Genomic DNA, 26,407 nt, shown 5'->3' with positions numbered 1-26,407 from the left:
AACACTGCTGTCACACTCCTTTGCAGTGTATTGATGTGAGCAGTTTCCAGAATGCATTTTCCAGTGTATTTTATAGTATGCTTTCCCCACGATAAAGTGAACTCCCTTAACAAAAAAAACAATGTTAAGACATTTTAAATTATATATATCTCACATCATTTGATATGTAGAGTGTAGTCATATATTTATATTGACTACATATTAAATTACTATATATCATATGTTACATTTTGCTTGTGCGTAAATATTTTTATGTATTGAAAGTTTTATGCTTGGAAATAACTTTAAGTAATGGCTCATTTTGTCAACTTTGATTTTTTTTTGAAAATTCTGAAAAAATACATATTTTTTCATTATATTCTGGTATGTCTGATCACCCTGAGTTCTGCTGATGTGCGGATGAGTAGTATTATGTAAAATGCAACAGTAATAAATACACTGTTATATCCATCCATCCATCCATCCATCGTCAACAACAGCTTGTCCCGAGCGGGGTCGGGCAACACAGGGCATAAGGCCAAAGGGGGGGAGGGGACACACCCAGGATGGGATGCCAGTCCGTCATAAGGCATGCCAAGGAGGGCTCAAGCCCCATGGCCCAACACACAGCAGGCACTGGCTGAACCCACCACATCCCCACACCCCTGACATTGATATATATGATAAGAAAATGGTAAATAATACTTTTGTTACAAAATAGAACAAGATTTAATAGCGGAATATATGTAAATAAACTATAACAATATATTATCTCGGCACACTTATATGGCTTGACATAAATTGACTGGTATTCCCAGGTGTTGACATGCTGGCACTGTGGTTGACATGCATGTGGTATGTACTGGAGACCTTTACACATCTCTGACAGCTTCAGGACCCCACCCACAGGAATATGGGGTCAGCAATGCGTTTACACTGCCTGCCAAGTTCACGGCCCCTTCCCTATCCTTTTCCTCCTCCACGTGCATCCATAGCCTATAATAGCGCTTCCCGCAAATCTCTGCTCTCTCAGTGACTTGCAGGGCTTTATGAGTCTTGATGCCCTGGGCACAAAGCTACCGCCTACTAAACTTAGTGTTGTGGTCTCAGAGCTGTGTTACTGTCTGTCACTGTCTCTGTACTTCTGTCTCCTGGGAGCAACATAATAGACTCCTTTCTCTATGTTACGGTTGCTCTAAACTCTCCACTAGGTTGTTCTTTTCTGGCTCAAAGTTACAGGCTTAATAATTCTGCACTCCACTGAACTCGACCTACCGCTCCTAATTCCCATTGCTGAATCAGTCTGACAAGCATTGTTCTGAAGCGGGTAATGTTTGTGCTTTGGTGTGAATCAAAGTGTAACAATTATGTTAATAATTATTATTATCAGTGACCATCATCACAAATAATAATCCATTCTTCTCACAGTATTATCCAGAGCTACTCCCATGAAAAGCTAAAAACTGGGACCTATGACAATTTTTCCTTCCTGTTTTCCATGATTTTTGACAATACTGTGCAACTGATTAATGGTTATTAGTTTCAGTTTGAAGCCACCTGAGGGCTGAATAATGTATTTTGTTACTAAAACACTAGATTTCCAACAATTGCTCATGGATTTGAGAACTCAAATTGGTGACCTGTATTGTTTCAAGACACGGGCCATTTTCCATTTGTGCTAATAATTTCTGCAGTCCGTAATTATGAAGCTTCCACATATGACTACACAGGAAGCCAATATTATTAAACTTGTTCACTGATATGGAGAATTCAGGTAATTATTTTAGAGGGGCTGCGGGATAACGATTGGCCACTGGTGATAACCTACAGCCTAAATTTTTGTTAAAAATTCCACACCATCTAAAGACCCAGAAAGAATTATGGGCCAGTATTCAATGGCAGGAACACAGCTATTGTTGCACTGGAAGTTAGAGCATCCATGCGAAGAATTTCTGGGGAAAACAAGACAACAACCATTAAATTCTTAGTGAAATTTACTAGGTCATGGCCCTGTTAAATATCCAGCGGTAAACATGGGTACAGAGCGAGAGCTGTGGGTTGCACTGGTTGAAAAAAATAATGTGTGTCTTAAAAACAAACAAATAAATAAATAACTTCTTTCCGGTTCTTCTTCTTCGAAGCATGCCCGAAAGTTTGATGTGAGCGTTGCACACGGAGCTATCCGCTTCCATCGTTCAGCCGCACGTCTACGTCCATGACTGCTTACAGTCGGGCTCTGTGTACTGTCTGTACCGTCAGTGCAGAAGGCAAAGGGGGTTCTCATAAAAAAAAAAAAAAAACTGAATCCTGGCAAAAGTTCCTGAAAACTGTTCCACAAATAGACAACTCGGTCTCCACCAAACCCCCCCTTCTCGTCTTTGTGCTCGCTATTAAGTAAATTACACAACAATGCCGACCCCCACGGGGCTACTGTTTAATTCCTCCGAAAGTAAGCTTTGTACCTTCAGATGTAGGTGTGTACAGAATGTATTCACACCTGGTTTTAGTTAATATCTTGTGGGAAGGCTGCTGTCCTCAGGGCTCACCCCAGCTGTCAGCATCTTCCTGACTCCGTTCCTCACGGACAGCATTGTAAACTTTAAAATCACCACAAGGGGCTGGGTTTGCAGGTAATTATAGGGAGAACAGTAATTACACAGGAAGGGACACCAGGTCTCCCCGGGAACTAGAGCTATTACCTGTCTGTGTCCTCTTGCTAAGCTGACCCCCACTCCCTCCAACAAAGGAGATTTGAACATCTGGTCCTATAAAGAGCACAGCATATTCCCTTGACAGGAGCTTTACTGCACTGACCTTTCAAGGAAAAAAAGCAAATTTTGCTCAATGCCTGTCCCTCCTGGTTTAATCACACCTCCCCTGTACAAGTGATGGCTCAGGTTTACGCTAGCTAGAGTCTTGCGCAACGCATCCACCCACATTGACGATGTGCTGGAGGCAGACAGATAGACTTACTGAGACCTCCGTAAACAGTGTACAGAAGAGTGTACAGGAGTGTACAGCGGCGTGGATTTTGCAAATGAAAATGCCCTTCTGGTCGAGGCTGCGGTGAAACAAAGAAAACAAAGAGTCACCCCGGTCAAGCATCGCTTTCCTTTCCGCTTAAGAATGATGAGAAATACTAAACTCTGCAAAAAATAAAACACTGTTTTCACGCAGTGTCACAGTCTACATCATCGTGTCTTGAACTTCTGAAAGGAGTCTGATGTTCTGCAGCAGGTAGTTTCCCTACCCTCCTTCAAACATCTAGCCATCTGTTTCCTGTAAGCATCACACTCCCCCATCTGCGGGGAGCACCTGCCACCTTCTTCTGGAACCAAACGCGACGGACCGTATGTTGCACCTCCACCCCCACACATTGGTTTTCTAGGGCAACAGAGTGCCAATGGGGTCTGTCTCCACAGTGAGTTGCAATACCTCACTTGGCTGTGCCACGATTGATTAGCATTCTTCCACAATCGTTCACTTCAGAACATCCTCTCCATGAAGTCTGATCCTGGGAAGGATTCTGCTTTGAAATAAACAAGTCTGAAAGATAACGCGGAGCAAAAGCATGGAGCAAAGTGTGTTCTGAAGTGTCGGAGAGGGAAGTGCAGCACACCGTAGGACAGCAAAAGGGACATATGTGGGGTGAGATGTGAGGGAAGATGTCATGTAAAGAAAGTAAAAAAACTCTTGGCTAATAAGAACCTAAAATGGTAAGAAATTCAGGACATCCATTCGTCACATAATGGGGATAATTTGCTCCATGAAATCACCCTGTTACGCAAATTGTCATTCTGAGGGGGTTTAATTACTATTATTTCTCATGCAAAAAATAATCTGTTTCTGGATGAAAATATGTCACCTAAAATTAATTACATTTCCAGAATAAAAGATATTTTATGTATGACAGTGGTAACACCAACATATTTCATAACAGTTGTAACACAATTTTTATTCCTCGCTTGTCTTTTGATGCTATATGTTTTTTTAATAGGGTGTGAGGTAAGGTACATACTCAACATAAACATACCATTTTGTTAATGGATCTTGATGATATAAAGAAATAAAAATCAAATCATCACTGCCACATCTTTCATTTTGCAAAACACGCAGACTCTATGCTGTTAGACCTTCTGTGCAGTGCTAATAAATTTTGCCCGGTCCTGCTATAGTACTCTTCTGTATCAGTGGACAAATTGTTGCTGCTTAACATTGTAAGTTGTGTTGGTGAATTGTGTCAGCTGAATGATTTACTATGAATAGTGTTTAATCTGCTGTTTCTATTATGACATTATATTTACTTGAACAGTTATGATTGGTTACCTTTATGAGTTTGATAGAAAGTATATACAGTAGTTGGTCTTGTTATGGAAGAAGCATAGTGTCCATGCACTTGGCCTAATAGACAGTTGGCAGTCGATGAAAATACCTGTTGTGAATGTAAAATCAGAGCATAACTGGGTAAAAAGTTGTTGCACTGAATAATAAGCCCACTGTATGATAACAGGGTAAATACTATATACACAAACAGCTGTAGTGGCTTTTCATTTTATGGGAACCCATTATATAAGGGCTAAGAGTAAATCTTCAAATCTCATACCAGCAATATGGTCTTAATTAAAGCTGCAGTTATAGATCTGTGTTTTCATAATTCTTTTTAGTAAATCCAGTTGGTTACCAACAACAAGAAATAAAAAGAGTGACTGTCAGAATATGGCCTTCTAAAAAATACTTCCCCTTAAACACCAGTCACCATACTACTCTCAGGGTCCAAAAAGTCTATGTTTGTTACACCTATTAGATTATTTTTTTATTTGTTAAAATCTTGAATTTAATTAAATTACAGACATGTGGTTATTTCAGACTGCTGGTATCCTAGTTATAACCTGAACCCCGGATAATCCAAAACCTTACTTTTCTCAGGGTTGCCAACTGAACATGTGTGAATTTACAGGGGTTGTGAGATGGACTACTGATGGACACATACTGGGAACTGGGGGACCATGATTCTGGACACAATAATATGCAAATCAGGGCCATGATATGTATGATAGTGTTAGGGTTAGGGTTAGTACTATAGTTTGTAGACTGAAAGATAATATTCCACCGAAGCTAAAAACCAACATTCCTCTTTAAGACTAATTGGACCACATTCTTACAGCACTTTGAAGGTACTTTAAAGATATTCCTCACTATGAAGCTTAGTCATATAAAATTTCTTTTGGTCCAATTTTCAAATGTATTCTAAGATTTAATATCTTTACTCCACATATTTTACAACTGTGGTATTTTACAAAAAATATGGATTAACATATCGCAAATCTAAAAAAACACACCTTTAGATAAATGTACTGGCATTAAAAGTGACCCATTTAAGACCAAAGTTTGGTGAATCTTTCCGTAATGAATTCAGAGGTAACTCCCGGAGAACCTGAAAGACTCTTAGCTGTGACAGGCCCTGCTAGCAGTCTTGCTCTAGGGTTGGTTAAAGAGCTCCTGGGGGGTTTCATTTCATATGTTAAACACAGTAGGGTACCTATGGTTCCACATCTCTTCAATGCCTGGGCTCATTAGGTGGATCCACAAGGGCAAAACAGGGCTGTATTTATCACCTGTACCTGTCAAGAATTCCCATTTAATGGCTCCTTCTGTACTCACTCTCATATTTCTATAGATACAGCCATGTGGAAAAAAAACAGAAAAGTTAAAACAACTGCACATTTTTTTCATAAAAGGCTGGAATAACACAACTGGACTAGATGGTAATTTTTTTTTTGTGAAATTACACAATCTTTCCAAATGACTACTTTGCTAAAATGACAAAAGTAATAAATTGAATAAATGGTTGAGATTTGGAAGCGTTTCTGTATCTTATTCCCAGATTCACCAATCACCACCCAGTTTCTTTAAGTCAATCCGTTTTCTTCATCACTGATATTGAGACTGATGAGTGATGAGGAGTAAGGACGACTTATTCTGGATAGTTTGTGCATCCCCGGTGAAAATACAATTGTTTCAAACAAGCGCCTGTTCCATTATCTTTGGCTTCACATCCTGTCTGTCACTACAGGCTGTTCTCTGAAAAAGATAAAAAAGAAACGAGAAATTGAGTTCATATACTTCTCTGACTCTGTGGCCTTGTAGATAGAGTACGAAGTCTAATGTCTGCAATGTCAAATGCACTTTTCCACTGCCAGAACGATTAATTATAGTCACTATCTCCTCCATTTTTATGCACCTCGTATGTTAAGATATAATGGCGTTCATTCCAGCCATAACTGTTAGTCATATGCCCAGTTAAATAATTTAGATAAATAATATTTTTTCATCAATGAGCATATTCATTCAGTTAATATTTTATCTGAAACATTAAATAAAATTTTACAAAACTTTATCACAGTTAAATCGAGGAGGCCTTATCCAGTTTAAAGCTATACAACTGCAGTATACCACAGTACTGAACACACATCCAGTATGTTGAAGGACTTCTGATAATATTCCAACGAGGAGCAGTACATACACATAAAAAGGGGGCCGCTGCTACTGAAGTGGTTAGACCTGAAGCCTTTGAACCCAAAAGGTTGTAAGTTTGAATTTCTTCTCCAGCTGTAGTACCCTTCAGCATGGTACTTATCCAAAATCGTTTCAGTAAAAAAATTACCCAGTAAGTAATCATAAATTTCTTTTGGGGAAAAGTGTCAGCTACATGAATAGTTTCTATGTATTCACTGTATTTTGCACCCCAGAGGAGGCGAAGCTATATCAAAAATACTTTTCTGACACAAATCCTTGTGCATGTGAATCAGGCACTAAAACATTGTTGACTATTTAACATACCAAAAACTCACTATGATATCTTTATCTGCCTCTGCAGTCAGTCCATGTATTTACACTAATTCAACTGATTATTTATATAAACCTCCATTCCCTTGCTGTTTCATTTTTTTGGGGGTTGGGTACAAATTAAAAAAATGACAGGCAGCATGCAGTTGTTAAGGCCACAACTTCAGTTATTGGTTAATGTCTCAAAATCGACTCTGCAGCAAGGTCACTTGGGTAAGCTATGTCAGGAGGTTAAAAAGGTGAGCAAATCCACTGGACATGCAACATGGTAAACGGGAGGGTTGATGGTTTAGTAAAGAGCAAGGCTACACGGTGGCATGGTGACACAGCAAGTAGCGCTGCTGTCTCACAGTGCCTGGGTGGTGCAAGAGGACGGGGGTTTGATCCCTACTCAGTCTGTGTGGAGTTTGCATGTTCCCCCTGTGCCTGTGTGGGTTTCCTCCAGGTGCCCTGGTTTCCTCCCAGAGTCCAAAGACATGCTGTTCAGGTTCCCCATAGTGTGTGAGTGACAGAGAGAGTGTGCTCTCCACTGATGTGTGGATGAGTGACTCAGTGTAAGTAGTGCATCTAGCAGTGTAAGCTACCTTGGTGAATAAGGTGTGTGGGCTGATAAAAATTCATTGAAAGATGCTTTGGAGAAAAGTGTCTGCTAAATAAATAAATGTAAATGGCTACACAAACTGAAGAGAGGAGAAGCAAATCTAGTATTGAACTCTGCATCAGATAATGTTATTACATAGACAACTATAATAATAAAACACAAAAACCAAAGAGAAACAGATGTTTCCAAATCATAACAGATCTGCAAAAATGGAAAGACATTTGAAGATGCACTTGGTGACTAAAACTACAAAACAACTTTTTAAGCACTTTTCATGGGACCCTAATTGTGAATGGCACTTAGAAAAAAAAAGCGTGTGCCGTGGGGAATTTTTTCCAAACAAATGAAGGTGTAACGTCAGCTTTCCGTCCTGTGTGACATTGGCGAGGCTAAAATTAGTGGCAGATGGCCGGTTCCGCTCAATACTGCAACATAGCGCTTTATACAAAGGTGCAATTGAGAAACTACATTTGGCAGCTCCCCTATAGAACTTATGGTGCACAAAAGAGCAGTACTGCAGTCTACAGACTATGTCAGTTGGCAGTATTTTTCCACTTTTAAGTTAAACCCAGAAAATTTACTGCAACCGTATGTCTGGCAGCCTGTGGACAAAAACAGGTTCCTTCCTCTGAACCCAAACAATCTGGTAGAAACCGCTTTGCTCTGAGCAAAGAATTTTGAGTTAATAGCCAGACATGCTGAGGTTTGGAAAGCCAAACTGATAAATGCTCTCGACTGATAAACCAACAGTTGTTCCTTCAAAGCAGAGTTCTACTGACCCAAACACACCATAATGACAAACTTAATAAGGTATGTGGGTAACACATGTATAATTGGTGTATCAAACCATTCTCATTCTGCTTGCATGAAGTAGCTGCAATTAAGCAGGATGTGCAAGCCCCTTTGAGTGGTCTAAAATGATTTCCACGTTATTTATATCATTATCGTGCTGAGGTCCTCTGCTGTCTTGAAAACCACAAGAGCGCCACGATTGCAAGGGGATGTTGGTTTGAAAGCAAGCTAATTGAAGTAGTTTCGTGAGTGAAGCCACAGGGGAAGTGAAAGCTCAAAACAAAGAGATTAAAACCTTCCAGTGCAGCATGATAGGCTTTGAAGGCTATCATTAAATACAACAGCGGAACAAAAAAATTTGTAGAAGAACCGCTACGTGTGCGGCAAGCGAAACGTTAAGTAGGCACACTTTGACGTATCTTCAAGACGAGACCGAAACAACTACACAGCATGTGTGCCGCCCTTCCACTCGCAGAGGATAAATCCATCAGCCCTCCAGTACAGGCGCCACAGTGATCCAGAGGAAATGAGTTTAGAAAACATGTCAAAAAAGATGTTGGTCTCCGAGATCAAAATGAACAGTGCAGCCCCGTTGTGTTTTTATCTCTTCCGTGTATTTATGAGGGAAACCGAAACAAGTGACACAAAAAGACTGTCTCCGGACACATGGAACAGCAGAGTTACTAGAACCTTACACCTGCCTACAGGTCCGCACAGTCACTTTTCTACAACTAGAATTGTCACATGGTCTCCGCGACATCACAGAGGTCCAAACCTGTAAAAAGTACAAACACCAACATAGCCTCTTAAGCGGAATTTCTGAATATGCTCTGAATCAGTTTTGCTTCGTGGCCTTTTTATTAAGACCAAAATGTGCTACTGGAGATCTTAGCTAGGGAAAGACTGGAACCAATCAGAGAATTTTGTGTAGCATGACCGCAGCATTTCTGGTTTGTAATGATGGCCAAAGCTGTGCAATGTCAGTCATAAAAATGATGACCACACAGTCTAAGGTGTGTCCTTGTATCAGAGTGTGTGTGTCTATGTGTGTATGTGCGAGGGGGGCATTCAGGTATCAACTATTCAACTATCATGTCCATTTTTCCAAAGCAGCTTTTCTTGTAAATATAAACATGAGATGAAACGCACATCATCTGAGAGGAATTCAAATTTTATTAATGTGACATGACTGTATGGGCACTTTTCGGATGGTTTCACCTGTCATGAAATTGATTTCTAGGCAAATTAGGTACCTGATGTCTTATTTACAGTAAACAAGTTACTCAGCAATAGACAATGTAAGGTATGCTTTTTTCTGTATGTCAGTTATATATCCTGCAGGCAGATTATGAAGGATGATTTTTAATTAAGGCACGATACACCTAAGAGGAGCTCTGGTTTGAAACAGTTCTTACAAAGAAGAGGGGTTACTTAAACATTCTTGACAAGAACCACAACTGCACATTGTTTTACTGCTGGTGTTCTATGTCCATGTCCATCCAGGTCAGCCATTAAATTTCCATGTTTTAAGATTAATACACCAAATATCTGATTTTACTGAATTTACTATACAAAAAATCAATGCAGTGTGCTGGTGTGCTCGGAATCACAGATCTCCGTGGTACAGAAAAACCAGTATGACAGTTGTCATATGTGTGCATATTTCATCCATTACATCTGTCAAAAGCCTGGGAGAAAAAAAAAAATCACTCAAGTCTCTGCTTCTGTCAACACATTCTAGCCTTAACATGTTCCTGGAGATGCCTCCTGTATAACATCTGCAGGGTCCATCTATATCTCACAACACATTCCACACAGTTTCTGGTCTAGGCCATGGTGATATCCCATCTCAACCATGGCAACTTTCCAATGTCTGGTCTTCCAGCTTCTGCCAACAACCCTCTCCAGCACATGCAGAATACCACTGCATTGATTCTCTCCACAAGCTTCCTCTAGCTAGTATTGCTACTCTCCTCCACTTTTGGCTTCTTTTCTGGTTCACTCACAAGCAGTCCAAAATTAACAATTTGTAAGTTCTTAGTTTTGACCTTGATGTGGTGGAATGAGCTCACCCTGTCCCTCAGAGTGACTGAATCCTTAGTATTCAGAAGGATTTCAAAGGCCATTTTTTCAGACATATTTCTCCCCCAGTCTCTTGACAGCTTTGTAAGTTAGTCCATTACCGCCGGTTACTTTTATATATGTATCTGCTATCCTTGTGTAACTTCTATAAGAAGCTGATGTGATGTGTATCAGCAAAATGGTCGTATCAGAGAAACAAAGTGCTTTAACAATCATTTATTTGTATCCAAAGTGCTTTGACTGCTGTGGAATGCTCTGAGTTATACGTTGCTTTGGTGAAAAGTGTCTGTTGAATTAATAACTGTAAATGTAAATCTGTTGTGTATGACTTAGCTACTCCATGTAGGCTACTATTGCCTCCAGATTAAAACACACAGAACCACTAATAAGGAAACATATAAACATAACCACTAACAAGGAAAAACACAAATGATTCTGATCTACTGAGAATTATGGGAATGCATCCTTTTAAATCAGGCCATACCATACTACTCAACATTTTGAGTACACTTTGGAAACTTACACAGCATTTGTATGAGATGAACTGTACAGAAGAGTCAAAGCAAAGAGACCCATACGTGTTCTATATCTTTGGGAATTGTTGCAAAGTTACAGTAGGTAAATGTCAACTGATTTTCTACTGTAAACCGAATGCTTCTCTTAAAAGTAATATTTTCCAGCAAGGGTAATCAAACACATCACTGGTACTATCAATTAGAAGGGTATACATAGGGTGCAATATGGTACACATACTGTATGTCTATTAAATGCTCTACTCTAGTTTATAGGTCCACTCTGTGATTACTGGACAGCAGAAGAACATTTAGGATAGGATAGGATAGGATAAACATACTGTACATGCTGCATGTTATATAGTGATACCCAAAGGTCTGGATTGTGTCTAGAGTTTGTTTCCAAAAATATGACCTTCCTGTGTCTTCTGACCACTTCAAAAAACAGCCATAAACTGGAAAGCAGATGTTTTTTTGGATGTTTTTTGATCTTGCTGATAATGTCATTGAAACACAATCTGTATGACTCTGAACAGGATTTTATGTCTTCCCCGATTAAATTCAACAGAGCAACACATCATCTTGTAGAGATCAAGTACATTTCACTGATTTCCCTCAGCCCCAGATGGAGACCATCAAGTCAAAAAATGACATCATATCTGTACATTTCAATTTCATTTTAACTCCAAGTGACAGCAACTAGAAAACAATATTATTTCTCTGACTGAAGCCTTACTATTATGTTGTGTTTTGACAACTCAGGAAAACCTAATTGGTGGTTTTGTACCATATTTAAATCAATATATTCTACACTAATTAGCAGCACCAACAAAACACTTTGCATTTCATTTTCAAATAAAGGAGCGAAAAAACTTGAATGAGTAAAATGAGTAAATGCTCGTCATCTAATGACACAGCATTAAAAATAATATAAAGCACCAAAATTTTCCACTTCAAGCTTCTACTTCTTGGCAGTCCGTGAACAGGTTTCATTCTCTGAAGATCTGCTACTGTGGTAAATTACCATTGCGAGTGGCTGACTGCCTTATTACTTGACCACTCTACAAAGAAAACCCGTAAGCCATGCAACACCAACTTCTTCATCGCACCAGTGCAATGGGAGAGTACAACTGTCTTAATACTACAAACCATGTGTCAGTGCTGGAACAGAAAGCTTTCAAAATGTACCATGAACGTAAGTAGAGACCAATTAGAAGCTTTTCGTAAATCTGGGCTGAGTCTTGCTGGTGGAAGAAAAGGCTCCAGTATCAGTCACAGAGCCACCATTTAATAATGTAAATGAAGACAAATAAAGTGTTTAGGAAGGGTCCCGCTTTCTGGCGGGTCTGGGGTTCAAGTCCTGCTTGGGGTGCCTTGCGACGGACTGGCGTCCCGTCCTGGGTGTGCCCCTTCCCCTCCATCCTTGCGCCGTGTTGGGTTAGGCTTTGGTTTGCCGCGACCCCACTCGGGACAAGCGGTTTTGGACTCTGTGTGTGTGTGTGTGTGTGTGTGTGTGTGTGTTTGTGTCTACATTAATGTAGCAACCATCTGATTCCAAACTCTCCTCACGCAAACGGGTGGGGAGCAGACAGGGGTCTGGTGACAGCCTGCTGTTCTTGCCATTTGTCCACTCTGGCAGCAAAAGGTGTGGTAGTCCTGTCAATAAGAAACTTTTAGACTGAGATTTGGGCTGACATCCACTGGGGACATGGTGTTCGGCTTTGCTTTCTTCATTTAAGGGTGGCACCTGACACAGCTGCTTCTCTTAATGTCTTAGAGGCAGTTGAGTTTGTATGTCATTTTTATGAGAAAGGAGCTTTTACATAATGTAAGTTTCAGCAGCTGCATTTGGGCGGGTTTTACACATTTTGTAGCCAATTCAGCTGCCCCCTTGTGCAACTTAAACCTCAGAGGTCCAATAAATAGCAAGGTAGTTTGGGTCGCTCAGCGTACGGGGTGGGTACACTTAACCACAGAGCACCTGCTCAGCATTTAAAACGTGGCTCGCAATTATGGTGTCGCTTTCTAGTTTTTTCACATTCACCTTTAACTTTTTCACACCAGGCCCACATGCATTAACCTGACTTCTTTTGGGTGGGGCCACTCTATAGCCTCCAAGGAAAGCACCATCCAGTCACGGCACCATATCATAGCACTAGCGTACCATGCACAGCATACAAACCCACTGAGACACTGCCTTGTGCAGTTCTAAAGTGCCACCCCCGCCATCAGCCCTCTGCGTAACCCCCCCGGTTCTTCCAGTAACCATAAACCACATTATCTGTTTATCACTGATGAAGTGCATGAATCGGTGTCTGTCACAATTTAAGAGAGATAAATTGATTTTGTTACCCTTTGTGATTCAACCAAAGGAAGAGCACGTTATTAAACTAGGGAACAAGAGGCTTGATAGCGGAGCCATTGTTGTATTAGCTGCAGGGCTGCTCCACGAGTGGAAAATATTGCATCTGGCTGGAGATTACAGCAGAAAGAGCAAATACACAACTAGTGTTTATTCAGCTATACAAGTTCTCTTATTATTGATACCAATCATTGAGTTCAGCAGTATAAAAAACAACCAAGAAATTTCTCACTCTTTCTACATATATAGAGGAATGTACTTCACAATATAAGGTGTACATAAACTCAATTCACTGATTTGCATTTACTGACATGGACAGACATGTATCCTTCATACACAGTACTGATTTACTGAAAACAATTACCACCACATTATGTACTGCAAATGAAAAGCAAACTTATGCACATTTTAAATTGTGGATTATGATTAAATTCAGCAATATAGTTTGTAATAGATGGGCAGGAATCAATATATGGAATGTTATGAAAATTTGTAATACACAAGACCTATTTGTGCATTTACTGAACGACGCAGTTTGTACAGTAAGACAATTGGAAGCCGTTTGTTAAATTGAAATATACCATGAATAAACTGCCACTTATAATCTGAATTGATCTTTTTCTTGGCTGTGCTGTAGTTTGCATTACAACACCAAATATTCGAGCCTTCTCAGTTTGAAGGTAATTTGAGTTACACTGGCCCTACTGACCATAAATCACAGACATACACAAACTAAAAATATGAAATATTGTGAAAAATCATGGCACATAATCTGTATAGTTGTTGTGTTCAGAGAGGGATCTTCCTGCAGCTTTCTGTCTTGTATATTAATCATGGGAGACTGACGGGGACCAAAAGTGTATAAACTCTGTGTTGTACAGAAGGAAAGTTTTGTTTTTCCACCTACCTGTTTGATGGCATGCAGCAGTTTACCGTAGCAGTACACAATGACAATGAATGGGAGGATGAGGCAGAACACAAAGAGGCTGATGATGTACGAGATGTTGTTGGCGTTTCTTGTTGTCCAGTTCACAGAGCAGGTGGTCCCCGGACCCTCTGGGCCGTAGGCACTCCAGCCGAAAAGCGGGGGCAGCGTCCATGCCAGTGAATAGACCCAGGACAGTCCAATGCCCATTGCAATCTTCCGGTAGTTGGTGGCATCCGCCTCGACAGGGCCCATCATGGTGCAGTAGCGCTCATAGGACAGCACAGCCAGGGAGATGAGGGACACGATGCCTGAGGGACACATTTGGTAGCTTGGTGTTAGCACCCCCTGGGGACAACCTGCATCACTACTGTGTAAAAGTGTGACATGAACAACCGCTCCCTGAAAAGGAGAATAAAGCAGACAATCCTTTTACTACATAGTGAGTGTTACACATGCTGCATTGTTTGCTGATGAATTATCTATAGCCAAGAAGCAATTCAGTCAGGGGCTGTCATTACTCCTGCAGCATCGGCAGTGCTGCATAGCGGTGCTGAGGGCATCGGCACTGACATGAGGGTGCAATACCCCCGATAGGCTTCCGATGCTGTAGCCAACCATTGCCGTGATAGGTAACCTCTGAGTAGAAGGACCCTGAGACACTGGTTACAAGCTGTTTGAAACTCAAGTAATACTGTACAAAACATCACTGTTGTCACCATGTAAACCCAAGAGGATCAGTAATCTACTGTGCTGGAAATACATTGCATACTGCAGCTCAGGAATCATATTAGGAATTCTAAAACCTGATGCTACGGGGAATTCAGCCCAGGTCAAAATCTCAACCTAGATAAAACTTTCATCAGAAAAAATATTGGAACAATCCCCTGTGATGGACTGGTGTTCCATCCAGGATGTACCTTAAGTTAGCTTTGTGCCCTTTGCTTCCAGCATTGCCTGTGAATCGCCATGACCCTAACTTAGACAAGCAATTAAGGATAGTGAGCCAATGAATATTAGAACAACAGTGACAGAGTTATGGGTGGCTTCTACGATGCAACAGGGAAAGTCTGTACATTTTGTGTGAAAAATGACACAGTCTAAGACAACACATTTGGCCTGGCAACCTCCGTTCATCAAGGGAAGGCAGTGCTGGCACCCTAGGGTCTCTACATCTTGTACTTTCTCTTTCATCCAGACCTATGATCGCATAATTGGATCAATTATTCAGACTTAATTAGACAAAATGGCCCTAAGGTGTTTTGGAACTGGTAATTTGGGAACTTGGGTGACATGCCGTTGCTGTGAAGCATGTGATTTTCCCCCTGTGGCTTCCAGCATTTCCGTGCATTGGTGAGTTCTTGGAAATACAGCAGGAGTGGATGGGAAATCTAATATACTGTCAATACCTTGTGCAAAAAATGTCATCCGGGATCATCAGAATCTACATTTCTGGCAAAATCTAAGTACTGCCGGTGGCTAACTTAAACAGAGTTTCTGATATTAAAACTAGGTTACTATAGCAGGATATGCACAGACACCGATGTCCCAGATTAGCAGCTCCTCTGGTTTGCAATTAACAGGGTACTATATTTAAATTGGAATGCACTGTATATTAGCATTGCCAGTTTGGTTAATTTATATCCAACTGTTTGGAGAATATGCTGCAGGGTTGCTGGATTTCATGTCAAATCACTGATGAGATCTTAATTAGATTTAGTTTTCTTTTATTAAAGGCCCTTCAAATGTGGTTTTCCTCACTCAAAAGCTTTCAGGTTAGAATATACTCTACCTACTCTCTAGAAGAAGAGCCCGTACATCATCTGCCACATGTCAGTTGGAGCCATATGGGATGTTAGTGTGGCCCATGGATTTCACTGATGAGAAGCAATCTCTATGCACATAAAATGTTTATTATAATTACAGTTTCAGAGCACTAAACCCTGACACTGTCAATCATAATTAGAGTTAATCAAATGTTCACTTTTCAAGTAATTCAGCTATTCATGGGCAGTGACTTTTATACAGAGATTTAAAGTTCTGCTATTCTGCCTCAGTGTTATCTGGTTATATCCTCTCTCAGGATTCTGGCAACTACTGGCAATAAGCGCTGAATAACACTGCAAATTAGTCCTATTAGTATGTTTTTGCAACTGCCCAGTTTAGAAACCTCCCAGCTGAAAAGAACTCAAGGCTTGTTTTTTATGACCAACAATGGATGTCCTGTTCACAAATGGCAGATAATGCAATAAGTGGGGGCCGGGTGATCTTTTCATACACAGCAGACAAAATGCATGACCTTCACACTGTCACAGCCAGGCAGCTGACACTTACTGTGCAAGAAACCAAGAGTGCTGCTCTCCAGACAGAACCACACAAGTGTCTCTGCATGAAGCGCACACTGCAAAGTCACGGCTGCGTAGAAACTCTACCAGATGCGTCACCAAATTGCTCTATGTCACATTGAACCTTTGTGCAAGACTCCCAGACAGCTCCGAACTTTAATTTGAAACTTTCACATTGTGCCAGGAGAACATCAGACACCAAAGCTGTGGCAGTCCCTGAGCAATAATGACCCTCCGTGATCACAGCGCTTTCCTCAGTGCATTTAGAGCTGCCAAACGCTGAAGCTCTGTGGATGAACAAACAATCCTCTGCTAAGCCTTTTTCTCAGTTTAGAGAAAGCCAACTTTGCTGCCTTAAACACTGGATAAATGGATGACAGCAGAATTCAAGCCATCCCCTCCCAAAGAAGCATCCATGAGGTGTTCATATTTAAGGTGCTATCTGACAGTGAGACACTGTATGAAATGTAGCCCTAAGTGCGACTGAGTGCACAGTAGCTGTCGATCACCAAATCCATGCGCACCGCAGAATTGGGCTTGATGACCAGCCTAAAACATAATTTAATTTGTTATACTCCACAATGTAACGAAGGACATGTGAGGAAAAGTCCGTTTTTGACATTATGCTCGGTCCTCAAGTCATGACCACAAGTGGGACCAGATTACTGTTCATAGATAGTTTGTTTGAAACTTCAAAGTCACCTTGACTACTAAGTCACAAGAAACAAAAGCTGAATAATACATACATCTCTCTACATATTAAAAGGGTAGTTACTCTAAAACCTTCACACAAAGGGATAAAAAATAACATTTATGCAGTGTCATGTTGGGGGGCATGGTGGCACGGCGGGTTCAGCCGGCGCCCATTGTATGGTGGGTCTGGGGTTTGAGTCCTGTTTGGGGTGTCTTGCCACAGATTGGCATCCCGCCTGAATGTGTCCCCTCCCCCTTTGGCCTTGTACCTTCCATCCATCCATTGTTAATAATGGCTTGTCTAATTCAGTGTCACGGTGGTCTGTTCTAACCTGGAAACAAGGCATGAGACGGGAGACACCTGGAAATGATGCCATTATAGTCTTCCCCCACCTTACAAAGGTAATTTGTTTACAAAAACCCTTCATAAGGTGAATTTTTGCAACTCAAAAATGTAATTACCATTTTTGTTTCAACGTTTAAAATTTTTATGCATTCCCAAGTCTGAAATGTGACACCAGTTTTTGCTAAACTCTCACCAAATCCATTTAAATGGACAGAATTACTTCAGATTGTCACGCCCACGCCGACAAGCCAACGCGGAACACCTGGAGCACGGCGCAGACTGATGCATAAAAGGCAGCATCAGAGCAGGAGCTGACGTGGAACCTTGTTCAGCCTTGTTGCTTGTGGCTGCCTCACTACTATTCAACTCCTACCTGATCGCTTTTCCCAGTCCCATACCCTACTCCTTCGGCCTCATGCCTGTGTACCGACCTTGCCTCTTAGATTGCCCCTTTGATGATGTTTGCGCCTCGAAGATCTTTTGCTTGTCCCGTGACTGAGTCTCTTGGTTTGCCCTGAATAAAGCACTAATTCCACTAAAGCCACTTCCTTCTGGAACCAGGCATGATGCAGATGTTAACAGTAGTTACCATAACACAACAGAATGCAGCTTTCCTGTGTTAATTATTGCAAAATATTGTATGGCTTTATGTGTACAGTGCTGTTTGAAAGTCTGTGAACCACTTGTGTCCCAGAGTTTCACTATTAAATGGTTGTTTAATGATGAGCAGTCTTTCTCATCTGACATAATAGGTGTGTAATGATCAGTTCCACATGTTGGTTTAGAAAAAATCATGTATGTAGTATAGGTGCAAAAATCTGTCAACCCCAAGTTGCATCGGTTAAACCAAATAGGTGGATAGAATCAGGGGTGTAAACCACAATAATTTATTCATTTTATACATTTATTTTAATATTTTGTACAAGAATAATCACCATGCTTATAGGGTTCACATACTTTCAAGCAGCCAATACTACTTGTAAAAAAGAAACAGCAAAATATAGAAAATAAATCTATAGGCATTCCACGATTTACAGACTCTCTTTATTCAAAGTTTCAGTATAACGGCTTATGGCTCTGGATACCCGATTTTTGATTTACAGAACAAAAAATCCGTTCAGCGAAATTTATGTGAAGCGTGTCCAAAAAATTTGAAAACTGCATACTGCGCAAAAGAAGCAGAATTGCAGTAATGTACCGCAGTTGGTGTGTCTGCATCCAGATTTCTCCATCTGCTGGTGTGTTAACGACCACTGCTACACCAATAATGTCCAGCTCTTCCTCTCCTTTCCACCTGGAGCATCAGACATTTCCGGGCGCATCACAGCCTGCTTATCGGACAGCTCTGCCGGATGTCTGATCACTACTTAGAACTCAACCTCTCCAAAACAAAGATCCTTCACCTCCCAGCTGGCCTGTCTTCCTGTCATGAACTTTCTATTAAACTGGACAACTCACTGATCTTGTCTACCTCCTTGGCTAAGAGTCTAGGAGTGATGATTAATTGAAATCTGTCTTTCTTTCAACACATTGAAGCCACAACTCAAATCTGTAGATACATCCTGCAGATACAACCTGCATAACGTCCCCAGGATTCGTCCCTATATAACAACAGACTCTGCGCAACTATTCGTCCAGGCCATGGTGATTCCGTCTGGACTACTGCCACTCTCTCGTGTGGTCTTCCTGCTACTGCCATCGAACCTCTGCAGCTGATACAGAACGCTGCTGCACGAGTTGTGCTTGACTTGCTGAAGCGTTCCCATGTATCTCCTCTACTCGGCTCTCTGCATTGCCTTCCTGTAGCCGCCCGGATCAAACTCAACACTCCGGTTGTGGCCTACGAAAGCATAAATGGAACTGCTCCCCGATATCTACAAGACCCGATCATCCGCTACACCCCAACCAGACTGCTACGTTCTTCCACCTCTCCCATCTGAGTGGTCTCACGCACAAAAGGTCCAAAATCCAAAGCATGAAGGCTTTCGGTTCTTCTCCGATTTGATAGAATGACTCTCTCAGACTCTCTCTTAGAACTGCTGATTCTCTCTCTATGTTTAAAAACGATTTTGAAACTCATCACCTGTGCTTGTTCTCTGGTGGGTCTGGGGTTCGAGTCCTGCTTGGGGTGCCTTGCGATAGACTGGCGTCCCATCCTGGGTGTGTCTCCTCTCCCCCAGCCCTACGCCCTGTGTTGCTGGGTTAGGCTCCGGCTTGCCACAACCCTGCTCGGGACAAGCGGTTTCAGTCAATGTGCGTAATGTGTGCGTGTAAAGTGGAATGGGGGTATCTTGGACTTTGAGTTTAAATTACAGTGTATAACACTTATTGCATTGTTTTTATTAGACTGAAACTATATTAAAATTTAAAATGACTTGAAAATGAAAATCTGTCATCAGCACGTCTAGTGCCAGCTTTTGGACCACTTTCAAGTTCTTTATTATCTACACAATCAATAAAAGCTTACTAAAACAGATGTCCCTCATTTATTACTGGTAAGGTTCTGTGAAAATCTTGGATGTAGCTGTCGAAAATAAAAATACTTTGAAAGACTTTTTAACATTTTTATTAACTTTGAGCTACTTCGGACAGTAAACACAAAGTGAGTCGAATTAACAGTAATTTACCCCTATGGCATTTCAATGCCTGCTGATGTTCTGATCGAGTGACTTGGAAATGCAGGCTATTTCACTCAAAAAGACAAATTTTAGAAAATACAGTGGTGATGAAAATTCAATTCAAATTAAATGGGAAAGGTGGGGGGCTGGTGGTGCACAAAGGTGGGGCTTGTCCGGGTCTCGCTCTCTGGCGAGTCTGGGGTTCGAGCCCTGCTTGGGGTCCTGTCCTGGGTGTGACTCCTTTCCGCCCCCCCAGCCCTACGCCCTACATTGCTGGGTTAGGGTCTGACTCACCACAACCCTACTTGGGAGAAGCAGTTTCAGCCTGTGTGTGTGTGTTGGAGGGAAAGGTGTGTATCTTTGAAAAAGTGTAATGCAAATGCTCATAGTACGAGGAAGCAAATTGCTTGGCTTGTTCTGCTGTTTCTAAGACCTTCCAGTTACTGGAAAGAGAAAAACTTCTTGTGAGGGGCTTTGTCTGTAGTTTTTACAGTTCCTTGATTTGAGCACTGAGGAAAAATATACCAAGCACGCCTAAATCTTTGTGTTAAGCTAAAAGACCACTTAGAATTTTTACTTCTGACCTTCACACTGCTGCTGCACTTCACTTGTGCTACAGAAGATTATTAACAGGCCAGGACTATATCGGACTCATGTTGGTGAAAGGCTACAAAAAACACAAGGGGACATAAAGATCAACATCTGATTAGCAGCACCCGGACTGAAGATATTGTGATACTGGATATTGTGAAGGAGACGGTTACTGTTGTATGCACAACAGCTGTCTGCATTAATGGGTCTTCAACCCAGCAAAGGTATGAGCAAAACAGACCACAGTTCTGCCAGTAGCTGGATGCTTTACATGTGTTGATGCTGCTCTATAAATACTTCTTTATTAATATTTATTCATTTAGCAGGCACTTTTCTTCAAAGCAACATAGAATGATTATTAATTAGTATTTGGCTGGCTTACATTACTAGATATACTGCAGTCAACGCTCATGCAAATACACGCATAATAGGCCATTTATATCACTAATCCATCTGAACCATATTATGTAGAGGAAAGCTGCATCGGAATGCACAGCCTAGATGCCGTGAAGCACCAGATCAATTTGCTGCGTCAAGGTGCCACCCATATCTGTGAGTACACCCTGAAGAAGACTGTTTTTACCCATTTTCAACAGCACTGCTCTTTTCATACCACTTGATATCAGGTGTACTTACTAAGTACACAGCATCCACTGGGTATAAGGTCAAGCTTAATTTTGCTTACTGGAGCTTCCTTCACTGCTGGATACCAGAACAGAGGACTGAGGTTTGAATGTAGGGTTCAGATGGAAATTAACTGCTAAGTGACTCAAACCACAGGGGTGAATGGGTTGATGACATCCTTGAAACAGAGTTCCCAAACGGTTTGCTGCTCACTGAGCCAGAACTAAGGTTTTAAATCTCTGGCAGGCAGCGAGGAGACCAATGTTACCGAAAGCCCTTAAAGCAAAATCTTTAAACCCAACTGAGTTGAGTATAACTGGATTAAGTTCCTAAACTGAAGTTTCGCTAAAAATATTATCCTGAAAGCCAGTTTAACAGAATTTATTATTACATTGTCCCTGACAAATGCTATTACTAACCTTGCCATTGATAAAAGGCTGCTGAAGTTCTCTCTTGCTTCCATCTCTGTGATCACTGTACCTCAGACAAATTTATGGGCTGACAGCAGAAAATGATGCATGGCACAGGTGTCTGAATTTGCGAGTGAAGGCACGGACTTCATGGGAAGACTGACACAGATGCTGCAGAAGTCTATCTTCACCAACTGCACACAACTCTGTTCGCTTGGCTGCAAGGAGTGTGCGTGAGAAGACGATAAGAGGCTGACAGGTGAGCAGCGAGAACTCTGCTGCTGACGGAAGATAAGAAGCACTGATCCCTGTTATGTGACGTTCATAGTATACGTCAGGAATGAAACGGAGACCAGCTGAGCTAAAAGAAGACTCAGCATCTCTGGTCCTTCAGGACCACAGGGTGTATTGGTTCCAGCTGTGTTCTTAATTACTGGGCCTTGATTGGGATTTTGATTGTCTTGCGGGATTGACTTAATGTGTGATAATCCAGGAATTAATGTATCCCAGTGGTGAAAAATCTTTTTTTTCAATTTGATCCATAAAAATAATAATAATGCTGTTAGTTATTTAAAACAATCAAACTTCTTAACTCTTGAATAATTAAACAGAAACTTCATGAACATAAACTATATGAAATTAATTTTATTCTCGTCTCATTTCAGAAATATTTCTATTAATACACCCTGCACTGGACAAACGGATACTGACAATAGATGGATTCTTGGTCTGGTTTAGCCGGAGCAAAAAAAAAAAAAAAGATTAAAAATGAATGAATGAAAAATGACAGCTAGTGCTAAATGGGCAGTGCATTCAATTAAAAAAAAATGAAAGTGGAGTAATTAAGAGCTCACTTGGAAGGAAACGCAGGATAGTGTGCCCCCCCCAGGATCACAGTTCCCCAGCCTGGTTTCAGCGCTGTGGAAATATGATGGAGCTAAAGCCCTCAACGAACAGGCGCAGATAGATGGGGAGAAAAAATATTGTAACGACCCGCGTTACTGTAAGTTTGAGCGGGAAACGGGTTTATTGTAAATAGTTGCATTATGGGAAAAATGTGACTAAAGTAGGCAACCACTGGTGGGGACTGACGGGCAAAATAAGGGGTAATCGTAAGCGGGCTGTGATTGCCGGCTTGAGGCGCAGGTCCTTGAGGAAACGGGGTTATCGGACCGAGACTATTACTTTTCTGTATGCTGGTGTTTTAATGAAATAATATTTATTACAAACAGTGCCTGTGCGTCCTTCTTCACCCCATCCGAACCCACAGCGCCGCGTGCCGCAATATAGTGCCGGAACTTATGAGAACAATTTCGCTCGCTCGCTCACTGTGCTGTGACTGATCCGAGGAAATCTTGACAAATAAAAATATCAATCTGTAACATACACCGAGCTGATCTTGTCCACAGCAATTATTTCCACGAAGTCCAATTTCAGTTCACATTAACGAAAGTGTTTATTCTTAGCCTTGGTAGAACCGAATCATGAGCCACGCGCGAGAAGCGCTTAAAGTTCATTACTGAAAAGAGAAGAAAACTCTTCACTTGAGCGCGATTGAGAGCGACTTCCTCAGCCCTGCTGACAGGTGAGCGTTTCTAGAGCTTCACTGTAGCCCGTCCGTCGCTAACTTCAAATGAAGAATACAGTTAATAAGCACATATAATATATATATAAGAGAAAAGATGCACAGCTCGGAACTGTCCTGCGTCTCTACAATACAGCTGAAAATCTCAGATCCATCCCAAGGTACATTCATAGCGATGCAATACAAATCAAATGCACAACATGATGATGCTAAGTGTGCAGTTAACACTTACTAACGAGAACTTCATCACTGTGGTCTGTTCTCCCTCTAAATATCCGTATTAGAGATATATGATGGGTCTAAACGAAACTTGAGATCTGCGGAGCACAGCATAACATTTCATCTAAAAGAAAGGTTAAGCGTCAAGCAGAATAATAGAAAATACACGCGTCTTAAATGCTCAGATAAACATTAAAATAAGAATTGCTTGCAGAAATGCCATGGAAATAGCGGGTGGGTTCCGCCGGGTGGATTTCAGGTTTTGGGCCACTGCAGAACGAAAACAGAGATGATCGCGAAAAAACACATAGGTCGAAAGCAACTTGCCTGGGATGCAGAAAATCATCAATCAGTCAATGGTTTATTTATCAAATGCACAACAATACAGCGCACAGCAGCGGTTGCTGGCAAAGAAACGTCTTTTTCCGCAAGCTCGTGGGGGAGGAATTAAAAAGTAAGAACACAGATTAAGATTAGAAACAAGTTAAAAAGATTTACAAAACACAACATGGTGTACATCATCATGCAAGTACAAAGAGGCTGCAAAGCAGGTGGCGCAGTGGTCCATGTCCCAAGCCAAGTTCGGATCCCAGCCGCGCTGCAGTGCCGTCAAACTTCAAAGTACACTTACGCAGAACTGACACATACATGATACAGTAACTTACAGCACAGGTGAAAAGGGTAAAAAACACCGAAATGCCCGCTCTTCTGCCTGGCATCGCCGCTCATCACGTCAAAGAATAAGTGAGAGCGGCACACTTACCGAAGAGCGAGTTGGCGAAGCCGTACCAAACGCAGCCGGCCGCGCCGATGAGCCACCGCCCGCGCGTGCTCGCCGCGAAGCTGAACGGCGTGCCCACGATGCACACGAGCAGGTCGCTCAGCGAGATGTTCATGAGCAGCAGGTTGATGGGCGAGCGCAGCACCTTGTAGCGGCAGAAAAGCAGCAGCACGAGCAGGTTGTTGAGGAAGCCGAAGGTGCCGATGAAGCCCAGGCACACGGCGACCACCAGGTGCCCGACGGGGCTCAGCGTGCGCTGCGAGGAGGGGGCCTCCGCGTGACCCGCGCACCACGCGCCGTCGCCCCGCACGCAGCCGCCGAGGCTCACGTTGGACACGATCATCGCGAGCCGCTGTAGTGTCTGGGCGAGCGCGCGCGACGCGCATCGGGAAACCGCCGCCGCTGCGTTCGGTAGTACGCGGAGCGAACACGGAAACATGCAAGTTGTTGCAGCGAGCGCGTGACACACCGCAATCCACGAACTATTCTATTGTGGCTCTTTAAGGCTCTTTAAGTGTGTAATCGCCGCGGGACGTGGCCTGAAGTCGGCCGGTTGCCGTGCCGCTTCGCTCGGATGAACTCGTGGGAAAGTTAAGTTTGGAGCGGCCGCGCTCCACCATGTGGCGCCCCGCATCGCCACATCCTCCTCACCGGCGGCATCGCCGTGTTTTTGTACTCCTCCCGCGTGCTGACGTGTGGCTCGAGAGCCGTGGGATGCAGTAAGGGGGCTAACGCCTGCTTGCATATGATCATATGGCATATCTGTTTTAATATTTCTACACGTGGGGGGTGCGGTGGCGCAGTGGGTTGGACCGCAGTCCTGCTCTCCGGTGGGTCTGGGGTTCGAATCCTGCTTGGGGTGCCTTGCGGCGGACTGGCGTCCCGTCCTGGGTGTGTCCCCTCCCCCTCCGGCCTTACGCCCTGTGTTACCGGGTAGGCTCCGGTTCCCCGTGACCCCGTATGGGACAAGCGGTTCTGAAAATGTGTGTGTGTGTGTGTGTGTGTGTGTGTGTGTGTGTATTTCTACACGTAGGACACCTGGAACAAGTTGTTAAGTATTATTAGGACAAAGATTATTCTTATCATTATTGTTGTTAATATTATTACTATGACTACAGACCCTGTTACTTGTGCTGCTATTACTGCTGTTAGTGCCTAAGTGACTTACAGCGCTACTTACACTACAGTACACTCACTACAGCTATTCAGCCATTTATACAGCAGAACTATGCAAAACACACACTATGAGCATTACTGATTCACCTGAAGCACATGTCTTTGGACAGTGGGAGGAAGCTGGAGTTCACGGAGGGAAGCCACGCAAACACGGGGAGAGCATGAAAATTCAAAACCCATGTCCGGACACACAGCCTAGATGCTGTGAGGCACCAGCACTAGCTGCTGTGCCACTCTGCTACCTGTTGTGCTACTACAACATCTATTACTATGGCTATTGCTAACAATAATAGTAACAGTAAAAAATGTTCTAACTAGTACAAGCACCTACAGTAGTATATTTACCAGATGCTTTTCTCCAAAGCAACTTCCAATGAACTCTATGTAGTGTGATCAACCCACACACCTTCTTCACCAAGGTGACTTACGCTGCTAGATACACTACTTACACTGGGTCACTCATCCATACATCAGTGGAACACACTCTTTCTGTGTCAGTCACACATTATGGGGGAACCTGAACATGTCTTTGGACTGTGGGAGGAAACAAAAGCACCCAGAGGAAACCCACACAGAGACAGGGAGAACATGCAAACTCCACACAGACTGAGCAGGGATCAAACCCATCTCCTCTTGCACCACCCAGGTGCTGTGAGACAGCAGCGCTACTCGCTGTGCCACCGTGCAGCCCAAGCAGTAGTAGTTAAATTAGGCTCAATGGTAACTGCATCTTGATACTTGACATTGCTGTGCGCTGTCCAAGGTCCTGAATCCCCCCCTCCCTTACACCAACTGGCCTTAACCAACTGTGAGGCGTGACCACACCTTTTACACAAACAAACACACAAAAACACACATGGTGGTGATCTGGTGTGGTCATAGAGAAAAAAGTACAGATTTTATTGTAGCAGGTCATTTTT

General features: G+C 42.3%; 1 protein-coding gene across 1 annotated transcript in view; it reads right to left on the bottom strand.

Annotated features, from left to right (window-relative positions):
* Window positions 1-24,705, bottom strand: part of LOC108934986 (vertebrate ancient opsin-like) — a 34,970-nt gene extending 10,265 nt beyond the window's left edge. The window contains exons 1-2 of the mRNA XM_018753234.2: window positions 24,294-24,705; window positions 14,082-14,410 (exon numbers count right to left, since the gene is read on the bottom strand). Coding sequence (XP_018608750.2) covers window positions 14,082-14,410; window positions 24,294-24,654 — 690 coding nt within the window. The 5' untranslated portion in view covers window positions 24,655-24,705. The remainder of the gene's footprint in view (window positions 1-14,081; window positions 14,411-24,293) is intronic.
* Window positions 24,706-26,407: the final 1,702 nt, after the last annotated feature.

The sequence above is a fragment of the Scleropages formosus genome, chromosome 3, assembly GCF_900964775.1.
Source record: "Scleropages formosus chromosome 3, fSclFor1.1, whole genome shotgun sequence".
Classification (NCBI taxonomy): domain Eukaryota; kingdom Metazoa; phylum Chordata; class Actinopteri; order Osteoglossiformes; family Osteoglossidae; genus Scleropages; species Scleropages formosus.
The sequence above is the reverse complement of the archived record's forward strand: the minus strand, read 5'-3'. Positions and strand labels throughout refer to the sequence as shown.